The following is a 23,548-nucleotide window of genomic DNA, read 5'->3' as shown; positions in this document are numbered from 1 at the left end:
TCCTCTTTTATATCTGTAAGCTAAATTTAAAGCTTTTAGGACCTTTAAACCTTTCAATTCCAAAGCAGTGTAAAAAAAGAGGGACAAATTTGAAATTTTAAAGGGATTGAGGCCATGTAGTGTATATATGAAACTACTTTGATGGGAGTGTTAGCATAACATAGCATAGACCTGGCACAAGCAAAAGGGAAGTCACTGTAAAGCCAGTGATTAAAAAAAAAGTTTGTGTTTTTACAAAGGGATTAAGCTAGATGACTCACTGATTTGTTGATATAATGTAAAAACCAAGAGCCTTAGGCTGTAAACTTAGCCTAGCATAAAAACAAAGCAGGTGAAAAGAGCTAGCCGAGGGCCAAGTGTAAAGCAATTATCAAAATGTGCGTTTTTTTTTAAGGGAACTGAGCTACAATTAGGCTACAGCCAGAGACTTACATAAGTTTGGCATTTCACCAAAAGAGGTACCCTGAAACGACTGTAAAGTAAAAGTAACATTTTGTGTTTTAAGGGTATTAGACCAGCTGCTAGTGGTGCATGTGTAGAGCTACAGATATAGTTAGCTTAGCTTAGCATAAAGGCTTGAAATACTCGAAATGAGCAAAAAAAAAAGTTTGCCTTTTACACAAGAAGTTAAGCATGAAAACTGGTGGCAAGCTTGAATCTGTAATAAAATATCAGGTTACTATCTGTAACGGACATTTATGGCACTACAGCCACAGGCCGTTAGCTTGACTAAGCAATTTTACAGAGAATTGGGACAGTTTCTAGCTGCACATATGTGGAGCTACAGCTAGCTGAGCTTAGCGTAAAGGCATGAACACTTGAAATGAGCTAGCCTGTTTTCACTGATGAAACTGTTAGAAAAGTTGCTATTGAAGCATTAAGACTTGGATCAGCTGTAAAGAGCTAGCTTTACTTAAATGTAAAAACTATAATAAAATAGCACAGTTTAGTTTTAGTTAAGTACGTGTATGGAGCTACAGCAAGAGGCAGTTAGCTCAGCTTAGCATTTCACCTGGAGTATGCAAAAAAAGAGCTAGCCTGAAGCTACCATTTAGACTGTAAACAAAGAGTACATTTTGGGGCCAGGTTCTAGTTGTACATGTAGCGCTACAGCTAGTGGCAGCTAGCTGAAGCATAAAGGCTTGAAACAATTAAAAATGAGCTAACCTGCTAAAGATGTAAAAAAAAAAACAAACAATCTTATTACACAGGAAGTGACTTTTAGCTTGATCTGCTAGCTAGCCTTACTCCAATGTAAAACATGTAATGAAATATCAGTTTTCTATCTGTTTTGTACTTTTATGCAACTACAGCCAGAGGCAATCAGCCTAGCATGAAGCTGGCAGCAGGCTAAAAGCTATCTTAACCCAGAAATAAAAATGCAAAAGACAGTGTTTTTACAGGGAGTTAAGCTAGCTGTTTTCCTTTGTCTTTACGTTAAGCTAAGCTAACTCTACTCTGGCTATACTTTCATTCACGTACCTGACAATTATTGGTTTCTCTCTTCTCACTCTTGGAACCAACAAGTTCCCAAAATGTCAAACTATTCCTCAAACATCCCCTTCCATGCCATATCAACCACATCCACAAATCAGCCATCACATTAGCGTTACAGTGTATTGTGACATTCACATATTTGCTCATGGCCATTAGCTTGTGGTAGAATGGACACACGAGTTTCTGTGAGCTCTCTGTCCTCCCGCTGACCTCTGTCTCTGACACCTGCTTACCAGGCAGCAGCAGCACCGAAAGTGGTCAAAGAGGAGACCGAGCCTCTCCTTCCTGTGAGTCCCTATGTGCAAACATCTCCATTCTCTAGCTGCAGAACAAACAAAGCTCATCTTAACAGGAGACCTGAAACAGCACCTGTGCTTCTTTTCCTCAGTTTTCACTTGCATACATAAAACACAGCCCTGGTTTAGCCTTTTGCTGAGATTTTCCTTCATTTGCCTCTGACTGATAGCATTTTGTTTGTCTGTGGATACACCATTTTGCAGCAAGCTTTTCTTTTTCTCTGAGCACCTTTTTCCTTCTACTGTTAAGTTTTTTTTTATTCCAGGTTGACTGATTTTGCATTTCAATCAAGTCCAGGCCTTTCATTAACTATGCCATCATATTTTTCTTGTGCAGCTCAGTTTGTTAGTCTTTTTAGGATGGATCATTAAATGTTTCTTTCTTTTTAGTCCGTCTGATGTGAATTTCTGAGGCAGCATGTATTTGCACTACTCATGGCTTGAGCTTAATTTGGGTGCTGTGTTTGTCTAGTTTATCTAATGCAGCTTTGAAGTGTGTGTAGGTGTGTGATTGTGTGTGATGCTTGGGGCATCAAACCCCACAGACCTGGCTGCTGTAGTGAGAGCAGGAGGCTGGGCATGACTGCATGCTGTCTGAGTGATCTTGAAAAGAGCTCCCTGTTCTTTTCCTCCACGTCTCTAAAGTTTGTGTTTCTCTCTCTGGCAGCACACAGCCCATATGGGACGGCCGACAGGGTTAAGCTGCCCAACCTGACGGACGAGGAGGTGAACTGGCAGGGACTGGAGGATCTGTATAGCATAAACGAAAGCCTTTATGAATGTAGGCCTGACTACAGCCCCAGCCCAGACAACTGGGCCAACTTCCAGAAGGATGTAGATAATATGTTTGCACTGCGACACATTTTAAACAAATTCAACCAAACCCACGTGCCCAAAGACTCCACCCTGCCAGAGCTGGGCTCCGGGGCCGGGGGTGGAGGCCTCGAAGAGGGTAGCGGAGAGGAGTCTGCCTCAGTCAGCAACGTCTGGCCAGGCTTTGCAACAGAGGCTCCTCCCACCACCCCCACCCCTAGCAAATCACCGCCACCACCACCCACACCCAGGTCCACACTGGAATGGAAACTGGAATCTGTTGTCAACGACCTTCCTGAGAGACTCAAGGACACATCAAGGGGGTCTGTGATGTCAGCGTCATTGGCGACGGCTTCATCAGTAGGTCCAAGGAGAGATGGGCTGTTCCAACAGGACATGTGGGCGCAGCAGCTGGAGGAGATGGAGGGAGATGCGTTCAGCGGGAATGGGCTGACGGAGCTGGAGACACGACACGACAGACTGCTGCGCACTCACAGCAGCCTGCAGCCTGGAGAGGAGGCGCGCCCTCATGGTCTGGGCCTGGGCCTGGGCCTGGACCTTGAAGAAGAGGAGGACATTTTCAAGGCCCAAGGCTACCTCCCTTTCTCCTCACAGACTCTTAGGCCCAAGGCACAGACCAGCACCCCAGGGAGCCCCCCCAGCTCACAGAGCAGCACCTCACAGAACGTGGGGCTGCCGCTGCAGACGCTGCCCATCACCTTGGACTACGAGGGCAGCGGCTCTCTGCCTCCACCCTCCAATCAGAGCCTCTGAGGCAGACGGCCAGCCAGCTAATGAGCTGCTGGTCGCCATAGAGACACAGAGACACAGTGATTGGGAGATGAGCTCGCCAAGAGTGAAGGCGAGTGATGCCACCTCAGCTAGAGGTGTATAATGAGTATTAAAATTGTTGTTTATTTTTTTACAGGTGCCTACATTTATTAGTAAACAGTGTTATGTTTTTTAAATCTATATTTAGAAAAAAAAAGCCTTAATGCAGCTAAACTTGAGTGCTGGGATGAAAATGCTTAGTCCCACACAGATAACACACCATTGATGTTTTTAATGTTTTTATGAAAAACAAGTATGAGTGGTGAAATTAAACCGAATGAATGCTTAGAATTAGCTTTAGGTACGCTCCAGTCTTTAAAAGAATTCTATTCTCAAAAATCTGCCCGGCAACAGAATGCATCATCAGAAGACTGCTCTTTCACTTATAAACAAATGCAACATTTGACCCCAAATGCACTTTTAGCTTCGCTCTCTGCTGTTTGAGGAGAGGAAATTTGTGTCAATTGTTGAATCATATTTTATGAAATGATTATTTCTACAGAATTAAAGAACTGGTTTGATATTTCTGGAAAAATTTACTGAATCAACATCAAGTGTAAAACTAAAGTTATTTATTGGAGGGTTTTTTTTAATCTGTTATATGCAAAGCTTTTTTAAGTTTGTCTTCATCTGCTTTTTATAACAGTAAAAGGCCAGAGATATACTTGCTGTTTCCACTTCCACCACTAGAGGGCACAAGAGAGCTCTGGCTGAATGTGGAGATAATTCTGAGCTCAAAACTAACATGATAGAGATGATCAATTTTGAAATACCGATCAGCTCAGAGTTTCAACAGGTGGTCAGATCAGCACAGTCTCCGTTTTCTTGTGACAGTTAACGACCATGTTAACTGGTGACTTTCAGTCGACTTCATTGTGCATGTTGATGGAAATAGAAACACTGCTGAATGTCTCGGCATAGTGTTTTTGTTCTATGACAAATTTAATGAACTAATACAAGCAGCCCTGGCCCTCTGCTAAAGGGCACCAGTTAACATGGTCACTTTTTTGAACTGTAACATCAATCTTATTGTCGTCATTTGTATAGGTTAGGGGTGTCCAGATTTTCTCCACTGAGGGCCACATACAAAAAATCTGAAGGATGATGGGCCCACTTTCATATACCTCTCCTTTATGATACTAGTCTATCTAGTCGAATCTAGGTAAAGACTTAAGTCACGAAAAGATGCACATCAATGAATTGTCGTGTCAAAATGTTTGTTTACAGAATAAGCACAGTAGGTAATTCATACCAACTTCACAAACTACAATTATTTTGTTTTCTTACTGACAGACGAGTACAGTTTTGTGTTACCTTGCGAGACGAGCCCCAAACATGTCACAAAAATGTTCTCGTCTGTCAAGAAGAAAACAGATAAAATATAGAGTCAAGCACAAGCTTCATGTTTTAGAGTTTAGAAATGGGCCATGGGTTGCATTTAGCCCCTGGGCCATAGTTTGGACACCCCTATTATAGGAATAAATGTTGACTTCTAAAACAAACTTCATCTGGTTTGAGGCACATTTGTTTTTGCATGAAATTAGTTTAACAGTTTAATACATTCTACTATTGTTGTCTTTACTGTCAAATATCCTCTGCCTCGTCCACTTGTTTTTAATGCATCTTGCATCCAAGTTGCGTTAATTTTTAAAGGGAACATATTGTGCAAAAATCACTTTTCCAGGCTTTTCTAACAAAAATATGTTCCCCTGGCCTGTCCACAATTCTCTCAAATACCTGAACCCCCCCCTTCAGAAAATGTGCGCTAAAACAAGCCATTCTAAGATTTTCCCCCATGATGTCATGTGGGGAGTTAGCCCCGCCCCCAGGTTTGGTTGGACCGCCTGCTGGGAGAACCAGTTCCACCCTCCCTTCCAGATCCTCCTCTCAGCTGGCAGTTGAGAGGAGGATCTGGAGAACCACATCAATTTTCTGAAAGGGGCGGAGTCAGACAGTTCAGTGACATTTAAAGCTACAAAAACAGTTCATTCTGAGAAGGGCTGAAACAGAGGGGTTTTTTTAGACATCCAAAAATCCAATACAGGAGTGTTTTTTCAGCAACAAACTTTAAGGACGTGCACCAACAATGCTAGGCAGCCACGATGTCCGCATCTCTGTGGTTAACAGCAAGCATATCTCCAGCATAAAACCATTTGGACAATCATGGGACATTAAAATCTGCTTTTGCTTTACTTACCAGGGAACTGTGACACCAATGCGCCAGCTCTAACTTTGTAGAGTTGCATATTTGTCATTAGTGAGCAATTTAATATGACTAAAATCACTCCTACACAATCATGACAGCGCCAGAAAATGCTGTGTAGCTTTTGTTGATGTCCCCAGCTAATCATGTGGTGTACAGACGGTGTAGTGCTTTGATAATCCAGACTAGTGTTGCACATGATCAGATCATCGAATGTAACTGCAAAGTGGTTATACTGTATGACTGCACACTCTGATACTGCTCTGTGTGTGACGACAAAACATGTAACATCACTGCTGATGGTTCTAGTGTTGAAGTGGTTCTGCTAAAACCTGACCCTGTCCTTTTTCTCTCTCGACAGTGTTTGTAGACGTGTTAGAACAAAGTGTGCTTTCAGGAAAGCCACAAAGTTGTTAAGAAATAAAACCCTTTCAACCTTCAAATGAGCCTTTCTGCTTTAAAGTTGTTTCTTTAATAAAAATTCAATTAGCCAAGTAGTTTGTTTTTTTTTACATTTTTAATGACAAATATCAAGTATTCAAGGCATTTGTAAACCAAATGTTCACAAACATCAATTAGGACTTCTGCTCCTGAGGAACAAAAGCAATAAGAGCTCGACTTTCAGAACACATCTTCTTGTTCTGTCCGGGAAATTCACTTTCAGTTCAAATACTGTCGAAAAAGAACTCGAGTTAAAGCAAAAAATGTCCAGTCAACCTGAAGTGGTGTGTGTCAGCAGAAATCCAGGTGTTTGAGCAGCAGGTTTACAGTACAGTAGCAGCAGACTTCCCTGCTTTTACTGTGGATATGATCCGTGTGGATTTACTGCAGGATTCTCTGCCCTGACCTGCAAAGGGAGCAGTGTTTGCTCCACAGCACCTGTTTCTTTTTATCAAAACACATTTTAGTCATGTTTGTTTTTAGGTCTGCAGCATTTCAGACTGTCACATGGGATAAACTTTACATTTTTTAAAAGTTTTGAAGGCTGTGGGAAACACTGAGCTCTAGAGGGCAGGCAGAGAATCATCACACATGAAGAGAAGAAGGGCATTCTGGGTAGCAAAACTTGTTCATCCTTTCGACAATTAAAAAAAAGCTCTGTTTTTAACCCAACTCCCTCCCCATAAGACGTAAAAACTTCCCATGTGAGTAATACTGCTCAGGCACCAAAGTAACCCTTTTGTAGCTTTAAGTCTTTATATTTGAGTCTACAATGGCATGGGGTTAGATCATAAATATGCTCCTAACTATGTGTGAGCTCTAGAATACGCTTCATTTGCTTTGTCAGTATTTACACAATGATCACTTCTGAATATGTCATTTGAGGTACTAAAGTCACGGTAATACTAAAATCATTCGCGGATCTATCATGATGACCCGGCAGTACAACATGAACCTTGGCCAAAAACTTTCACTGCATCAGTTTCTCCATCCTTTAAGTTTCTAGAACTGAAATGATCAAATTTAAACAACTTTATTCGACTTTTTTTAAAGATAAAATTTGTCCACTGAAGACTGTTTGTGTGCACCTTTTAGCACTTTTCAAAGGAAGCTTGTTTTATAAGATGCTTTAACATCACAAGAGACTAAAGTCAGAGAAAATTAGAAAATTCTTTTAAAACATCCAACCCTCCTCAGATTTGTGCCATTAACTAAACACTGCTGGACAGCCTTAATGTGGCATACAGTCAAGGTTTTTTTTGCATTGAGGGATAAATTCATTGCAGTGATCAAGCTTAAATAACCATGAATCTCTTCTTACAGCAGGTCTGACAAACAGCAACATTCACTGGCCTTCACGCAATCTTCTCTTTGCCCACTAGAGGGCGCCAAACACCCAGAATCTGATCATATCGCTGATGAAAGTTGGTTTTCAACATGCTTTCTGCACTACTTTTTAAAGCCTAATCTACTAGATTACTATTATGTACATCTGGTGACCATAAGAATGGAGAAGCCGTTACACAAAGCCAAAATGATGCGTCTTTTGTGTTGCTTTTGATTGCAGCAGTAGATACAAATCAGTCAAGATTTTTAAAATGGGTCATTTTGATACAAAAGAACAGCTTTTGTTTGGTTCTGAATCTTGGTTGTGTTTCCAGTTTCAAGTACAATCACATCTTTTGGACATACAGTAGCTTCAGCACATGGTCAGAGATGTGACACCGTTCTTATTCCATTCTAATAATTACACTTTAATGTGAAATTAAATAACGATGCCCTGCTCCCCTGACAACACTTGGTTTAACACTGTACCGTTGGTGCATGTCGGCTTTTAGCTACATGGTTTTCCAAGGCGAGGAACTTTGTCTCCGTCTGTTCGTAAACACACAAAGCTGAGGGAAACAAAGCAGAAGAGCGTCGCTCACTAAGAGGACAGTGACTGGCTTTTTTGGTAGCTAGCTTTAACCTGGTTGCTAGCTTTGAATACTGGACTGGCCGAGACAGCCTGAGAGGCACTGATACGAAAAAAGAAGGACAAGAGAGGATAAATTAGAGGGATGGAATGGCTCAATACGAGGAGATTTTTGACACATGATGGTATGAGTGAGTGAAGCAGGGAAGACAGAGGAGGTACAGGTGTAGGACAGAGGGAGCTGTACAGTACTGAGAAGGGAAAGCTGTACATTGGATCTTGCATAGTACAGGTTTGTCACTTGTGCTTTAGATGTCTGTACAGAGATTGTAATGCCCTGCCCGCTTACAGTAGCACCATGTGACTTCTTTACATGGTCCGAACCTTGAGGTGGAGGTCTGAGCATCTGTGGCTGCAGCTGATGATATGCTCTGAGGATAAGATCATCCGTCAGCCTCCTGTTACAATAAACGACAAAGAGCAGCCCTTTGGGTGAGGTGGGCGGCCTGTGTCAGGGTTCAAGCCCCACCTGGTGTCTGATCGCTGTGGTGCAGGAAGGCACATGTCACGATGAAGCCCAGAGGGAGGCTGTGCGGCTCTCAGACGTGGGCGGAGCCTCTGTGGTGATGCGGTACCAGAATAGGCGGGGTTATTGCTTTGAGGGCGTTGCCGGGGCAGCTGAGGCTGCTGTGTCCACGGCTGAGCAGCAGCGCGGCAGGCGGGTCGGGCCGTGGCGGGATGAAGACGGGGCAGGAGCGGGTACGGGCGTGGCTCTTCTGGCCGCCGGCGTGGCAGATGAGCTCGCTGACGGTGCCTAGTGGAGGCAGGTGCTGGCGCCAGCGCTCAGCCCGCTCCTCCTTGTGCTTGATCGAGTACCAGGTGAGAAAGATGAAGATGAAGCCCACGAACTTGAGGCTGGCGGCCAGGCCGAAGTAGACGAAGCGGAAGGAGGTGACGTCGTACTCCCAGCAGGAGCCGTGCACGCCGCAGTCCTGCTGCCACAGCATGCAGGTGGTGTCGATCACTGCGCCAAAGTAGATGGGCGTGGGGATGTAGGCTGCAGGAGAAGACACATCCATTACTCCATATCTGCTCTACATGAGTTTAAACTATTAGTGCCATCAAAATGATCAATTTATTTCAATCAATTGATTACAGGGGTGGAAAATGCTATAAAAACGTGCTGATGAATCACTCTGATGCCATCACTAAGCAACTCTGTAACTGTGAATGTAACAAAACTAACAAACAAGCAGGAAAAACTAAACTAAAATTGAAAACAAAAAGTAAAAACTTACTCTAAAGGACCTACATTCAGCCCCATTCCCAAACTACATAACCAGACTTACTCTGATGATACCAGATTAACTCTTTTTACATGTTACTGTGTTTTTGCAGTTTTAAACAGTGGTGTGAGCCAGTTTTGTAGTACTTGAGGGCGGTCTTGGTTTTGAGACAAGTCTCAAGACCATATTTTAAATGTCTTGGTCTTGTCTTGGTCTCGGGCTGGCCGGACTCGGGATTTTCCATCAATACCGTCGGAGACCAGCCCTGATCTGCTTTTCTTCGACTTCATTAATGTGAGACTAAGGAGAAGCCCTTGCTAAAACAACAAATAGCTTCACCTGCAAAAACTCAGACATCAGTCCATCTTATTTCTAGTCAGAAATACCTCTGAACACTTACTTTAGGCCTCATTCACCTGAAAAATCTGGATAAACATCTCATTTTCAGACATCTAAAATAATTCTGGACTTGTCGGTGGCTTTTAAATACATACAAGAATTTAGTATTACAAGTTAGTCGAACAAATTTGTTAAGTATTGAGATTTTTGCATGTTGTTCTTTGAAAGAGTTGCAGACTCCTTGTTTTTATTTGTCAAATTTATTAAAAAGAAAACCTTCTTCTGGTTAACCTTGTCATGGTTTTTCTTAAATTGATTTTTATTAGGGCTGAAATATTTGCAAAAATAATCTAATTGCATTTTTCCCCCCAATATTGTGACTGCAATTTAATTTGATTTTTTAATATGTGAGTATTATTAGGTTTCTCAAATGTATTTTTCAAAAAAACTTCAAGCAATAACTCATTCTATGTTATAGCATACATTCAATGAGGAAAACTCATTATACATTTAATCATTTATTGCAAAATGAATATGGAGTTCAACTTGGCAGAGAAGAATCTGCTTAAAAGATCCTCCCTGGGTTAGTCAAGCAGCATGCTTTGACTTTACAGGGAGTGCGTATATTTATATTTATCCATTTATGACGATGTATAATTAAAACAATGAAATCATGACATTAATAGTAGCATGAATCTGAACATGAGGGTGCAGCAAGCTTTAAGCTATAAAGGAGGAGGCTGGGGTGGAGGAGGTGAAGCTTTGCCAGCAGCAGCATCACGGTGCATCAGCATTGATGCAAGCAGGGATTAGTTTCATTTAAATGGACTGCTGTGTTGACACTTTGATTGCATAATGTGCATAAAATCTCTGCTGCAAAAAAAAATCAATACATCAAAATTGTATTTTTACAAATTAAAGTTAGAGAAATATTGCAACTTCTGACATTTATAAGTTGCTGCACTATCAGGGACAGTGTGGTCTTGAGTAAAACACTAGTGTGAGCCAAGGGTAGCATCAGAGCTGTTTGCTTGGTTTTCAAGCATCAAATCTCTTAAAAGGAACCCTGCATGAACAGAAAAGTTCATCTTGTAGAACAGATATTTATATCTCTCAAATGTATATTGAACTAAAAAACTCACTAAATATCCCAGATATCTGCATATTGAGTAAATCTGAGTTCATAAACTCACCAGGAGGCCGCCATGCTTTGGTCCACGCTGGTAGTGTGATGTCACAGTGCTGCAGTGCTCCTCAGTTGCTATACAGTTACCGTTTTTCAGACATTTTTTTCTGCTTGCAGCTGTTGCTGCCATAACAGCTTTCATACCAGACACAAGTTTTCTCCCTGCTGTCAAAGCTCAATCATTCCTGCTAAGTTTGACCTCAATAAACCTCCCTGCAAGTGACTGGATTCAGTGTGCAGTGGAAGCGTGCTGGGAGCTTTTGAAAATAAAAGCAGTATGTACACACAAAGGGAGTTTCTCTAAAGAAATGCTGAAGTGGACTTTTACTTTGAAAAGTGCAAACTGGAAGTGCTTTCGTTCTGTTTTTATCTTTACCTGAACCGCATGGAAACAGAAAGCCTCATAAAGAGTAGAAGTTCGGGGAACAACTTTATTAAACAGATGCATTTTAACTCGTGGCCTTCATCTGGTTCATCAAGAAACAGATTTCAAATGTATTCTACCTATGTGGATGTAAATATTTCCTACAAAAAGGTAAATATGGCTCTGTATTTATCATTTTCCTGTCTAGATTGACAGATAACGGCTCATGGTGCAAATAAAAATAGAAGAGACCTCGGATTTTTAAGATTCTCCGTGCATGAGACATGCTGCGTTTCTGAGATGGAGCCCTAACACTGGCTGCCAGTCTGAAACAGTGGTTACTGCAGAGGAACGGTGAGGAGCGAAGCTAAGAACTGTGACATCAAAGCGCCAGCGTGGACAAAAACATGGCGGCCTCCTGGTGAGTTTATGACCTCAAAATATGTAAAGTGCAGATAATTAGTGAGATTTTTAGTTCAATATACATACAAGAGATACAAATATCTATCCAACAAGACGAACTTGTCTGATCATGCAGGGTTCCTTATAAAGCCACAGGCGCTGACTGAGTCTGTGGGCTGAGTCTGGATTTAATGTTGGTGTTTTTTCTGTATTCCCTGAAGTTAAACTTAGAGTGTTGCTCTTTCAGGCATCGTACAGATTAAAACATTGTTTTCAAATTGTTTTCCTGAGATCTATTTACAAAAGTAAGTATACATCATTGATTTTTAAGAGAGATCTTCAAGCATTAAAATAAAGGTAAACAGAAGAACCTAAAGAATCACACAGTTCACATTAACTATACGTTATATCAGTGATACTCGACGTGTAGCTCTTGAGCCAAGTGGCTCTTTCGTGATTATCTGTTGCTCTGTTATGTCTTAATTTCAAATATTATTCCCCCAGAATACCTTAAAAAAGAGAATCTTTTTGCCCCCTTTTCACTATTTTTTGCCACTTTTCACCCATTTAAGCAACCTTTTGCCACTAAATACCACCCCCATTTTTGCCCTTTTTCACACATTTCAACTACCTTTTGCTACAAAATACCACTTGTTTTCTATTTTTTTGCCAATTTTCGCCACTCTTGGCTGCTTTTTGCCCATTTTAGTCATTTTTCACTCTTTTTTTTCCACATTTGGACCATCAAATGTCACCTATAACTCATTTTGTCACTTCTCACCCACTTTTTGCTACTTTCTGACCCCTTTTCCTCCCCATTCTCACCCCTTTTCACCCATTTTGGTGCTTTTTGATGATTTTTGCGATTTTAACTTATTGTTACTGTACTTCAGGCTGTTTTTGCTTCACCCCTTAGATTGTGGCTCTTGCAGATGTATTTTTCAATAATTTGGCTCTTTGATTGAGCAGGGTTGAGTAACACTGTTTTATATCTTTAATCTCCTTTAATAACTTTATCTGTGAAGTTATTTTATGGTTCTTTACTGTAAAATCTTTTAAGGTTTTACAGTATCTTTAACAAAGAAACAATTAATTAAAAAAAAAAAACTTTAAGAGTAAGGAGTCTTTAAAAAGTCTGTTGTAGTTCGGATTTTTCACCACTGGGTGGCACTGTTTAACCATGAGCATAACTAATGTAAACCATTGACTTAAACATCACAATAGATGCTTTTAAAGTCTTTGACAATAATAACTAATGTTAAAAACATTATTGCATGTGTAGATATTTAAATATTTCAGCATTTTTGACACAGAAACAGACATTTATGATCTGAATTTTATAAAGTGTTGCAGAGCTGTACATCAGGATTGCATCAGACTTAATAATAAAGCCATTACTTGTTTTTTTAAGACCAAACAAAGCATGAACACACACTTTCCCCTGACCCTGATACACACATGTTGAGGTGTTTAAGAGGAGTGATGTGACAGCTTTATGTTCACACAGACATACCGAGCAGACCAGAGGCGTGTTAGGGCAGCGCTCGCTAACCCTGAGGGCTTTCCTACACTTATCTACAGCATAGTTCACAGAGGTCTACCCAGCAGAGCTGCATCCCTGTGTGCTGTTTAAAGCGTAGTGTGTTAACAGGAGAGGGAATTACAGCTCCGGGAAAGAGATAGTAAGAAAAGTGAGTTATGGACCAGCTGGAAAAACAACTTAACTGTAAAAATTAAATGCTGCATTTGACTAACTGTGGTTTTCTGTCTCAGCGCTGGCTCTCTGGAACCCTTCTGACTATTTTTGTCATTAATGACTCTACTTAGCTTTAACGCAGTGTTTACCATTGTTATTGGTTTATATCTAGCATTCATTACAGTATAAATATTCAGGGCCTTACCCAGAGTTCGTAGCAACACAAACTGCATGCCAAGAGCAAAAGGCCGCTCCTGCTCATCAACAGACCTGAGAGACAAGACAGCATAGAAATGTTACACATTCACTGCACTGCATCCAAACAAAGAGATTCAAACAGAACAAATAAATCTGACATTTTCAACAGAGTGGACAAAAACAAGCAGAAGTAATCTGCATGGGGCGGGACGGGTCTCTCACCTGAGCGTGACGATGATGGCCGAGGGCTGGGCACAGGCGGTGATGAGGGTGACGATGAAGAGGAAGATGAGGAAAGGGATGAGGGTGTTACAGGTGCGGTCACACTTCCCCGACACGGCGTAGCCGTTCTCGTTCAGGTAAGTTTTGACGATGACGAGCTGCAGCTGGTTGACCTGCCCGCCAGAGGACGGCGTGATGACCTGTCTGCTCTGAACGCAGCCACAATCTGTGTAGTTCCTGATCTGTAGACGAAGAACTGGAGTCAGGCCCATGCTCAAATCAGATAGGAGTCCTGTAGAGATGCTGCTCTTGATGATTTTTTGCCATCAGCTAATTTAGTTAATTTTTGTACAGTTGTTTTGTTTGATCAATATTAGAAAGTTGGGGCAAACACTGCACATTTCTCAGACAGAAGTGGCATCTTCTTGTTTCTATTTCTGTAAAACCAACCACCAAAAAACTTAAAGGCATTTTATTACCAAATGGCCTTATATCAGCCTCTAAAGTTCTGCCCAGGACTGTTCAACTTTGAGCAGGAGCATGTGTGCATAGGTTCAGGTTTCACAAACCTGCAGTGTATACCTGAAACAGAAATGTAAGTCCTGCTTGAGGGGCATTGTTGCAAAAATTCTTATTCTGCCTTCTTTTACCAGGCCAAAATATTACTTACTTTCATGTTTACCTGGGAATATGTGGACAACAGCTGTATCAGCATTATGCAGATGATTACTTTGTCTGACACCTTTCCTACAGCAGCCATTTGGGCATTAAAAACATAAGAGGAATGGTAAAACTTTATTTTCTGCTTATGAAGGGACATTAGTTTTAGTTAGTGAGTTTCAAACCAAGCCAAAAAGTCCCCGTAGGTTTGATTTATCAGTGAAAGTACAAGCAGGAAGACTGTTTCATAATCATTCTGCCACAGCCTTATTTGTGTAATCATCATAGATCGGTCATATTTTAAATCCGTGGTCTCCTCTTTCCCTGTCACCCTGTCATTTCAGTGCAGACCCAGCAACCCTCCCCCACCCCAGCCACCTCCATTCAGTTCATCAGCATCTTGTCCTAATCCTCTCGGGTCATCCTGCATACCTCAGTATCCTCAAAGCCACCTCACTGGTGTCCCGGTCTAGCTTCTCAGTCACTTCTCCTCATCTGATCCAGTGTCCCTCAACACCCCCACCTGTGTCTAGACTCCATAGGGGGGTATCCTATTCCTGCAGTCTGCCTCACTACCCCTTTAAGTTCATGATGTCATCACAATGGAGTCTAATCACCAAAAACATTTCTCTTTCATCAAAATTTGTAAAATAAATTGTTAAAATCGTATTAAGACTCTCCTGACTGAAATAATTTAGTGGTTCTCAACTGGTGGATTGGGACCCAAAAGTGGGTCGTGGATCTGGTTTCAGTGGATCTCAAATTAGTGCCTGGGGAAAAAAATGGCACAGTATCAGGATGTACGGACGTTTGAGTCAGACATGTACCTGTAGGTTTTATTTTACAAATTTTGTTGGACAAGGACAACTATTCTGTCCTTTTTCTTAAAATCTGTACTTATTTACTGAGTTATTTTGAGTAGAAGTAGCTTTAAAAAAGCTGTTTTTCACATGATAATGCTTTCACAACGAAATAGGGAGGAATATGATGTTTGAAGGAACTACCTCACAAAGTTTTGTCCACTCTTTTCGTCCAGTCATATGCTTTGTTTCGGGTCCAGACAGCAGCATTTCAACCACTAAAATGTCTTTAATTGCTGAAAACTTTCAGAAATTTGGTCTTTCTTGTGAATGCTGTGGTGGTGGGTTCTATAGCTAGACCAGTGAAGAACCACTCTAACAGATTTTAGTTGCAGGTACAGCGTTCTCTTCTTTTAAGATGGACTGAAATCTTCTAAGGCTTTTGATATTGTGGCTACAGAAAGAAAAACACACAAAAACATACACACAGACTGGGTGGCACCTGCGACCGTCTCCTCCCAGATCTAGACAAAGAATCTTGTGTTGTTATAATTTCCTATCTGCCATTGTGCTGACACTTCCTGTTCTTGGAAGGAAGAATGTGCAGTGGGCAAGTCTTTGTAAGAGTGTAAACAACAGGTACATCCATCACGATTTATGTCTTTCACAAGTTCCCCAAATTTATTTTCAGTCCAACCCTTTCTTCTGTTCGAGTCTGAACAACAATGACTCTATTCATGTGGCGTGAACAGGAGTGTGAGCGTTTCTTCTGTGTGCCTACCCCTGTGCTGTCGTTGCCCACAGTGCTGCATCCAGCCAGGCAGGGGTTGAAGTAGGTGATGCCGTCTGAGCCACAGACCGGAGCGTACTCGTGGATCCTGCAGCCACAGTTCACATTACAGCTGCCTGTCAAATTCCTGTGGGTCATCGTCAGAGTCGGCCTGCATGGGGGAGAAGCAAAAACATTTAAGATTTACAGAGCCACATCATCTCTCTCTAAAAAACTACCAAAAAAACAGAACTGTGAAGCCATAATCATTCACTGTATAGGCTTCTTCTCTGGTTTAGATGGATATATTTGGATGAACCTTCTTCATAGCCTGCTTTTGTGACATTTAAAAGACTTTAGATTGATGATAAAAGTGAAATAACTCTGATAATCTGTAAGCATCAAAAGCAGGGAGCTTGCAAACTTAAGGTTGTCATGAGTTTAAAGCTGCCCCTTTATCATTTTATAGTGATTGTACCAAGGTTACTACAGTTAACTAAAACTAAAATTCAAAAATCATTTTAGTTAAATAAAACTAAATAAAACTAAGCTTTACCAAAGAAACAAAAACTAACTAAAACTGTACTGTGTGCTAATAAAACAAAATTAAAACAGAGACAAAATATCCCCAAGTTTAGTCTTTGACACAACCAAACTGACTGGCACCTACTGGAAGTTTTATGTCTAGAGTTGTATTCAAACATCATCTTTAAATAAAATGCTAAGTAAAGAGTAGCCTGTTTGAGTGTGTTTTAAAGGGGGCATATTTTACCCATTCAAGACAAGTTTATATTAGTCTCAGAGGTCCCCAAATTGTGCCTATGGAGTTTGTTGCTGAAAAAAACATTCCAGTTTAGGATTTTTGCATGTTTAAAACCCCCTCTGTGTCAGCCCTGCTCAGAACAAGCTGTTTCAGTGTCTGTAGCTTTAAATGTTAATGAGCTGTCTGACTCCGCCCCCGACTTCGCCCCTCTCAGGAAATGGACGTGGCTCTCCTGATCCTCGTCTTAGCTGCCTGCTGAGAGGAAAATCAGGAGAGGAGGGCGGAACTTTCTTGCAAGTGGGGAGGGCCAACCGATCCTGGGGGCGGGGCTAACTCCCCACATGACATCATGAGGGGAAAATTTGCAAATGGCTTGTTTCAGCACCTCTTCTGAAAGGTGGAGAAAAAGAAGGGAGGAGGGAATTTGAAAAAGTGTATTTTGCATAATATGTGACCTTCAAAAATATATTATGGGGGCACGCAGATGGTCAAGTGGTTTAAGGCACACACCATGTACACGGACTGCCCAGGTTTGAATCCAGCCTGTGGCCCTCTACCCCGTGTCTCTCCCCACTCTCTTCCCTGTTTACAAGTCCACTTTTCAAGTCCTCTTTTAAAAGGAGATGTCGTGCCGATTCCTTTTGTGTCGTGTTATGGTGAAAGGAAAATTAAGCTGATTCAAGAAAGCATGTAGATCAGTGGGAGCATTTATTCTTTTTCTTCTTTTAAATTTATTCACGTTGGTTTGAGGACATATCTCTTTAAAAGTGTCACCCTGTTGTGATAAAAGCCCAACATTACGCTCCAGAAATACTACAAACAAAAGTATGGTGCTATAAGTTGCATTTTTGGACCACATTTCCAGCAAACAAAAGGCCTCCTGAAGCTAAGACGACCATTTGTCTTCGCCTGACTCTCCTTCGCTGCAGGGTACTCCTGCATAAAGTTATGTTCTGCAGGAGAAAAAGGCCAAACAATACAGTACACCAGTAGTGTTTAATTCAGCACTGAGTGGAGTAAAACAAGTGAAAAGATAAAATGTTAACTGTCTCCTCATTCATCTGCTGCATTAATCCCTTTAATTAACTCTAATCCAGCCCCTCCCCTGCCTCTGTGATGTGTGATGATAGCATGCCAGAGAGGAGGGGGGTTGAGGAAGTAACACCTTCAGCAGTTTGACAGTCAGTGTGGGAATGGTCGCTCTAAGCCAAACAGGACTTTGGTTTGGTCTAAAGCGGGAGCACTGGACCGAGTCAGAGGTTTTCTCTGTGAGGCTTCACTCTGAGCTCTGCGGAACAGCCGTGGACACGCAAAACCAACAGTGACAGAGCAGTGCTCTCTCTCAGAGTTTCTCTTGTGACAATTTGTTTCTTCTGTGACAACTACTGATACTTTTCACAGAATACTGCGTTACATAAGTGAATGAGAACCTGCAAAACGGGAGAATTAAGGAAGACAGTTGGGCAAAATCCTTCCATAAAAAACCATCATATGTGATGAAGTAGAGCACATTTCAGCCTGTCCTGACATAACAGAGTCACAATCCAGACACTGTGTGTCAGGGTTAGAGAGAGATGGATGAAATTGTGTTGAACCGATATTTTTCAAACTAACACCCCTAATCATTGCGGTTGGAGATCCTTTAACTCTTGCATGTCAGAACCAGCCTGGACAAAGCATTCTGCACATAAACCTCCACACCACGTTCCAAGTTATTATGCAAATTGATTTTGGTGTTGTAAACATTCATTTTTTTTGTTTTTCAGTTAAACTCATGGATGGTATTGTTTCTCAGGGCTCTTGGGATCACTGAAATCAATCTCAGACACCTGTGATCATGAGTTTGCCAGGTGAGCCCAATTAAAGGAAAACTACACAGGTTTCAGCAATATGGGAAAGAAAAAGGATATCTGCTGCTGAAAAGCCCCAAATAGTGTAATGCCTCAGACAAGGTATGAAAACATCAGATATTTTATGAAAACTTAAGCATGATCATCATGCTGTGAAGAATTTTGTGGCTGATTCAGATCACAGATGGCTTTGTGCAGATAAAGGCATAATGAGGAAGGCATAATTCAACGGATTAAGAGAGCAGCTGCTAAAATGCCATTACAAAGCAAAAAACAGGTATTTGAACCTGCTGGTGCCCTCTGGAGTCCCACCAACCTCAAAGTGTAGGATCCTCCAGAGGCTTGCAGTTGTGCATAAACCTTTCAGCCACCCCTAACCAATGTTCACAATCAGAAACGGTTGCAGTGGGTCCAGAAATTCATGAAGACTCTTTTTCAAACAGTCTTGTTTACTGATGAGTGCCGTGCAACCCTGGATGGTCCGGATGGAGGAGTAGTGGATGGTTGGTGGATGGCCACCATGTCCCAACAAGGCTGCGACATCAGCAAGGAGGGGGCGGGCTCATGTTTTGGGCCAGAATCATGAGGAGAGAGCTGGTAGGTCACTTTAGGGTCCCTGAAGGTTTGAAAATGACCTCGACAAAATATATAGAGTTTCTGACTGACCACTTTCTTCCATGGTACAAAAAGAAGAACAGTGCCTTTTGAATCAACATCATCTTCATGCATGATAATGCACCATAAAGGAGAGGAACTCATAGTGTGGCCCCATCCTCCCCTGACCTCAACCCTATTGGGAACCTTTGGAGCATCCTCAAGCTAAAGAACTATGAGGGTGTGAGGCGGCTCACATCAAAACAGCAGATCTGGAAGGATATTCTGACATCGTGCAAAGAAATTCAAGCAGAAACTCTCCAAAAGCTCAATTTTCAGTTCTTTACAACCAAAAAATGTTTTGCAACTCTGTTGTGCATAATAATTTGGAACCATGCTTTTTGAGTTTTTTCTTTATCGTAGAAAAAAGGTTTGCTCAATAAAATTTGAATCATGTTCTGTTATTTGCATCGACTGTTTAGGAAAACCAGAGTAAATTCCATTTGCATAATAATTTGGAACGCAGTGTAGTCTCTATCCGGTGCTTTGACCCAGAATGGAAACAGCATAAACTGTTGTGGCAGGAGCCACATTGTCTGTCTAAAGGTAAGGGTTCATGTCATCTATACCAAAAGTGGAGTGTTGAGCACATACAAAATGCACGGGACTGTAAAGTTTGCTTGTGTTTTCAATGATCGACCATTTAGCTGCTTACTTGTTAGCACAATCAGCAGGAGGAGGAATATCTATACTAACCGGCTGTAAGGTGGCTTATCACTATCTACTGTAGCAGAGACGGGCATGTTCCCATCAATAAACCGATTCTCCTACTGTGCACAGGGTCAGTGAAATATCCTAATCCAGCTACAGAATAACCACAGCTCAACCTAACTGTTTCTGAGTTCCTGCATCAGCCTGTTGGCTTGCAAACTTGTAGAACAGATTGGACGTGTCTTTTTTATCCCAGACTAAAACCTGTCCCTCGCTGAACCCTCCAGATGTTCTGTGTCTGTGTACTCACTGTGCCGCATTAGAAACCCAAACACACAGCTAGGAGGGCTTAATGTGACTCAGCAAAGCAGACACTGAGCGGGGAAAAATTCAAGAGGAGGTGGGATTTCAGATCTATTATTCAAAAGCAGAAGCAGCTCTCATTTACAACATTTCTGTAGATTTTCAGGAATATTACATAACGTTGTGTTACCCCCTGAAAAGATTCAGGACATTTTAGTCTGTCATGTCCGTTTTTGTCAAAAAGTCTCCAGCCTGTCTGCAGGGCGGACAGCTCCGTCTAGACTGGAGTGAGAGTACAGACGGGTGACACAAAGGGTGGGTTTGGGCTGAACATTCCTCATGTGGGTGCCACCAGTGGCCAGTGAGCAGTGCTGTTCATAATGAGGAGCCCCGCCGGCTGACACGTCTTGTTGACCCCTCTATAAACAGCGGCTCAGACAAAGACTGCAGTTATTAATGGGTCAGCTCTGGGGCTTTAAAGGGCGCACTGACTATTTGGCAAATAATCACTTTGATTAACAGTTATGTGAAAAGTAAATTTCACACAGGTTTAAGGGCTTCACTTTTGTGTGATCTGTGTTTTGTGAACTTCTGAAACAGGGCGGCATGTTCTTAAAGCAGGAGTTCAAAGAGAGAGGCGTAACTGTAATGGTTGAAAATAGGACAGGGATCTTACCATGAAACACGCCTGAAAAAGTCTGTCTTAAATCTAGGATCTAGAGTTTAAATACCAAAATATGTTCACACCAACAGACAGAGCTGCCTTACTGTATAACAAGTATACCACTCATGCCTGAGGCCAGCTGAAACTCACAGTGGCAGACACCAGGGGGAGATGTTTGCTACGGCTCCCCCAGTGGCCCAGTTTGACCCAGTACAGTTTGGACCACTTTCGTACACCAAACCCTGATCTTGCTGGGATTTCCACCGCCAACATCTGCCCAGCCTCACTCCTAGTGATGGGATTTTGTCTCTCTTCAGTGATCTGAATCATTTGGCTCAGCTCTGTAATAAGAACTGGTCTTTTGGCTGGTAAATGTCTCTTCCTTTGGTACCATTTTGGCTTTTGTGTCTATTTAACACCAACAAAAGAGAACAAAAAAGGAAGCTAGCTCTCAAGCAAGAGCTAGCTCCTGTTGTTCACATGAAAGGAGATGACCTTCAAAATCGGCTGGTTTGCAAACGACTCACCAGTATGGCTCAAGGCTTCTCTTTTTGAATTCAGTCGCCATTTCAACCTACCACTCTCCACAAGGTTAACTTACCAAACAGTATATCACCATTTCCCTAAAAAGCATGCTTGTGACAAAAATGAGGGAGAAAAACTGTTCAGGTCAGAATTAAAACATTGCATGCTTTGTGTTTGTCCATTACCAGAGGTGGAAAGTAACTAATTACATTTGTTCAAATTACTGTAATTGAGTAGCTCTACTGGGTACTTGTACTTTTTTGAGTAGTTTTTAAAATCACTACTTTTGCTTAAGTATATTTTTAGTGTCATTTGTCATTTTCTCTCAAGAGTCGAATGGAATCTTTTTTCAGGATCTGGTCTAAATGGTCAAATGTATAAAATCTGTAAACTGAATATAAATGTATTATGAAACCATTTCTATGGTATAAATTTCTGTTTAGATGCAATAACAAGAAAATATGGACCTCCAACCAGGTTATTTATGATATCTATTATATGTGACCTAACCTAAAGTACATCAGCTGGGAAGAAATATGGAATGTTTTGTCATGTGTTGTGAAAGCCAAACGACCATCGTTTTCATGTTGGCAGAAAGATTGGGTCTTTCTTGTTGTGGCTTTTAGTGTTTGATTTTTTTACTCAGTACTTGATTCTTTTAAAAATGTAATTAAGTTCAATACTTATCTCAAAATATACTTAAATAAAAGTAGTGATTTTAAAAATTACAAAAAAGTTCAGTGCAACTGTAAATTTCCAGTTTACACACGTCTTTCATTAGAGGACAGTGGAAATTTAATTTATCTCTTTTTTTCAAACACAAATCTAATATTTTTATCATGTTTGACACAGTGAGAACAACAGAAATGTGAAATAAATAAACTCAGTGCATCAAAATGCATCAATAATCGATCAAGAATCGAATCGTAGCCCTATGAATCATGATCGATTTCGAATGGTGAGGTGCATAAAGATTCCACCTCTATCGAGGTTGATAAAATTGATGCTTTTCTACAGATACAGTGGTGCTACAGTTGTAGAATACATTGTGCATACCTGCTCAAGAACAACTCAACCCCACCTGTCGCGCTTGCAAACTCATGCTGAAGCACGTCGGGAGAAGAGTGAAAACATCTTTTCTGCCATACAAAGGTCACGGTTTGGCCTTTTGCTCTTGATTTAATAAATAAATGTGGTTGAGTTGTGATAAAACTGCCGCTGTGGCTACATCCAAGCTAATTGCTACACCAGCAGCCATTGTACCAACACACTACAACAAACTGGTACCAATTAGCTACATTATTATCGGCTGCTCGTACAACTATATCCTGCCTGGAGCTACCGCCTTGTTGTTCTCCTCAAATGACTCTGATTGGTCCAAGCCATTTTTCAAACATTGTAAACTGGAGCGACCTGCAAGGTTGCCTGCTGTCTCCTCTGCAGGCACATGCTAAATGCATTTTTTTTTTCTAGAAATTTTGTCTTTAATAGGAGATGATTTCTTACAAACAGGGCCATCCTGTATAAACTATAGCCTTTAAAGTTTGCTGCTACATATTTTTACACGTATACATATGCCTACAATGTTGTGCACTAAACCATACAAGTTTCAAGTCAGTAGATAAACACATATCCGAGTAATCCCTCAATCTTTGAAGTCTTTCTTCAGGCTACTCTTACCACTGGGTTTCGGATAAAATTTTCTTTTTTCAATAACTTTTTATGTGACTGAATGTCTTGAGCACCTCTATAAGGACACACTCCTATTTCTAGGGTTCCAGAGCCCTGCGAAATGAAAGAAGAGTAATAGTGCTTTCCTATGAAACAGTACCAGCTCGACTCATCTTTAGTCTACTAGTTTTGTGTGGGGTTTTTGTTTCATTCCCATTAGGGATCGTACCTGGTATCTAGCAGTTTCTTTGGTGCTCACTTGTGACATCGAGACAATGACTGGTCATTGAATATTGTCACTAGGAATGTCATGAGTGATAATTCTGACATGGGAATCAAACCCCTTGTTTGGTATGAGTTCACTGGTGTGTTGTCTCACTGCTTGCAACCGTCTCTAGAACAAATCTTGCTCAATGATAACCCTGCATATACTGAGGACGTATCATTAATGTATATCTTCAACTGGAAAAACAAGTGTCTGATACCAAACATGGAGTAGAGTAGAGCTGGAACCACATATACCGGAAAAGGTCAGACTCAGACAGAGGC

General features: G+C 41.3%; 2 protein-coding genes across 12 annotated transcripts in view; one reads left to right on the top strand and one right to left on the bottom strand.

The window, feature by feature from the left end:
- Positions 1-3,960, top strand: part of sulf1 (sulfatase 1) — a 131,796-nt gene extending 127,836 nt beyond the window's left edge. For 6 of the 9 annotated variants that reach the window (XM_041814421.1, XM_041814420.1, XM_041814419.1 and 3 more), the window contains one exon: positions 2,461-3,960. In XM_041814421.1, coding sequence (XP_041670355.1) covers positions 2,461-3,380 — 920 coding nt within the window. In that variant the 3' untranslated portion in view covers positions 3,381-3,960. Of the gene's footprint in view, positions 1-1,733; positions 1,785-2,460 lie in introns of all 9 variants that reach the window. The other 3 variants (XM_041814425.1, XM_041814424.1, XM_041814426.1) reach the window with 2 other exon arrangements.
- Positions 3,961-6,189: 2,229 nt separating this feature from the next.
- LOC121527457 (solute carrier organic anion transporter family member 5A1) overlaps positions 6,190-23,548 on the bottom strand; it is a 79,132-nt gene continuing 61,773 nt past the window's right edge. The window contains exons 7-10 of one of the 3 annotated variants that reach the window (XM_041814427.1): positions 15,931-16,090; positions 13,690-13,931; positions 13,475-13,539; positions 6,190-9,053 (exon numbers count right to left, since the gene is read on the bottom strand). In XM_041814427.1, coding sequence (XP_041670361.1) covers positions 8,596-9,053; positions 13,475-13,539; positions 13,690-13,931; positions 15,931-16,090 — 925 coding nt within the window. In that variant the 3' untranslated portion in view covers positions 6,190-8,595. The remainder of the gene's footprint in view (positions 9,054-13,474; positions 13,540-13,689; positions 13,932-15,930; positions 16,091-23,548) is intronic. The other 2 variants (XM_041814428.1, XM_041814429.1) reach the window with 2 other exon arrangements.

This window comes from Cheilinus undulatus, linkage group 19 (assembly GCF_018320785.1).
Source record: "Cheilinus undulatus linkage group 19, ASM1832078v1, whole genome shotgun sequence".
NCBI lineage: Eukaryota > Metazoa > Chordata > Actinopteri > Labriformes > Labridae > Cheilinus > Cheilinus undulatus.
The sequence above is the reverse complement of the archived record's forward strand: the minus strand, read 5'-3'. Positions and strand labels throughout refer to the sequence as shown.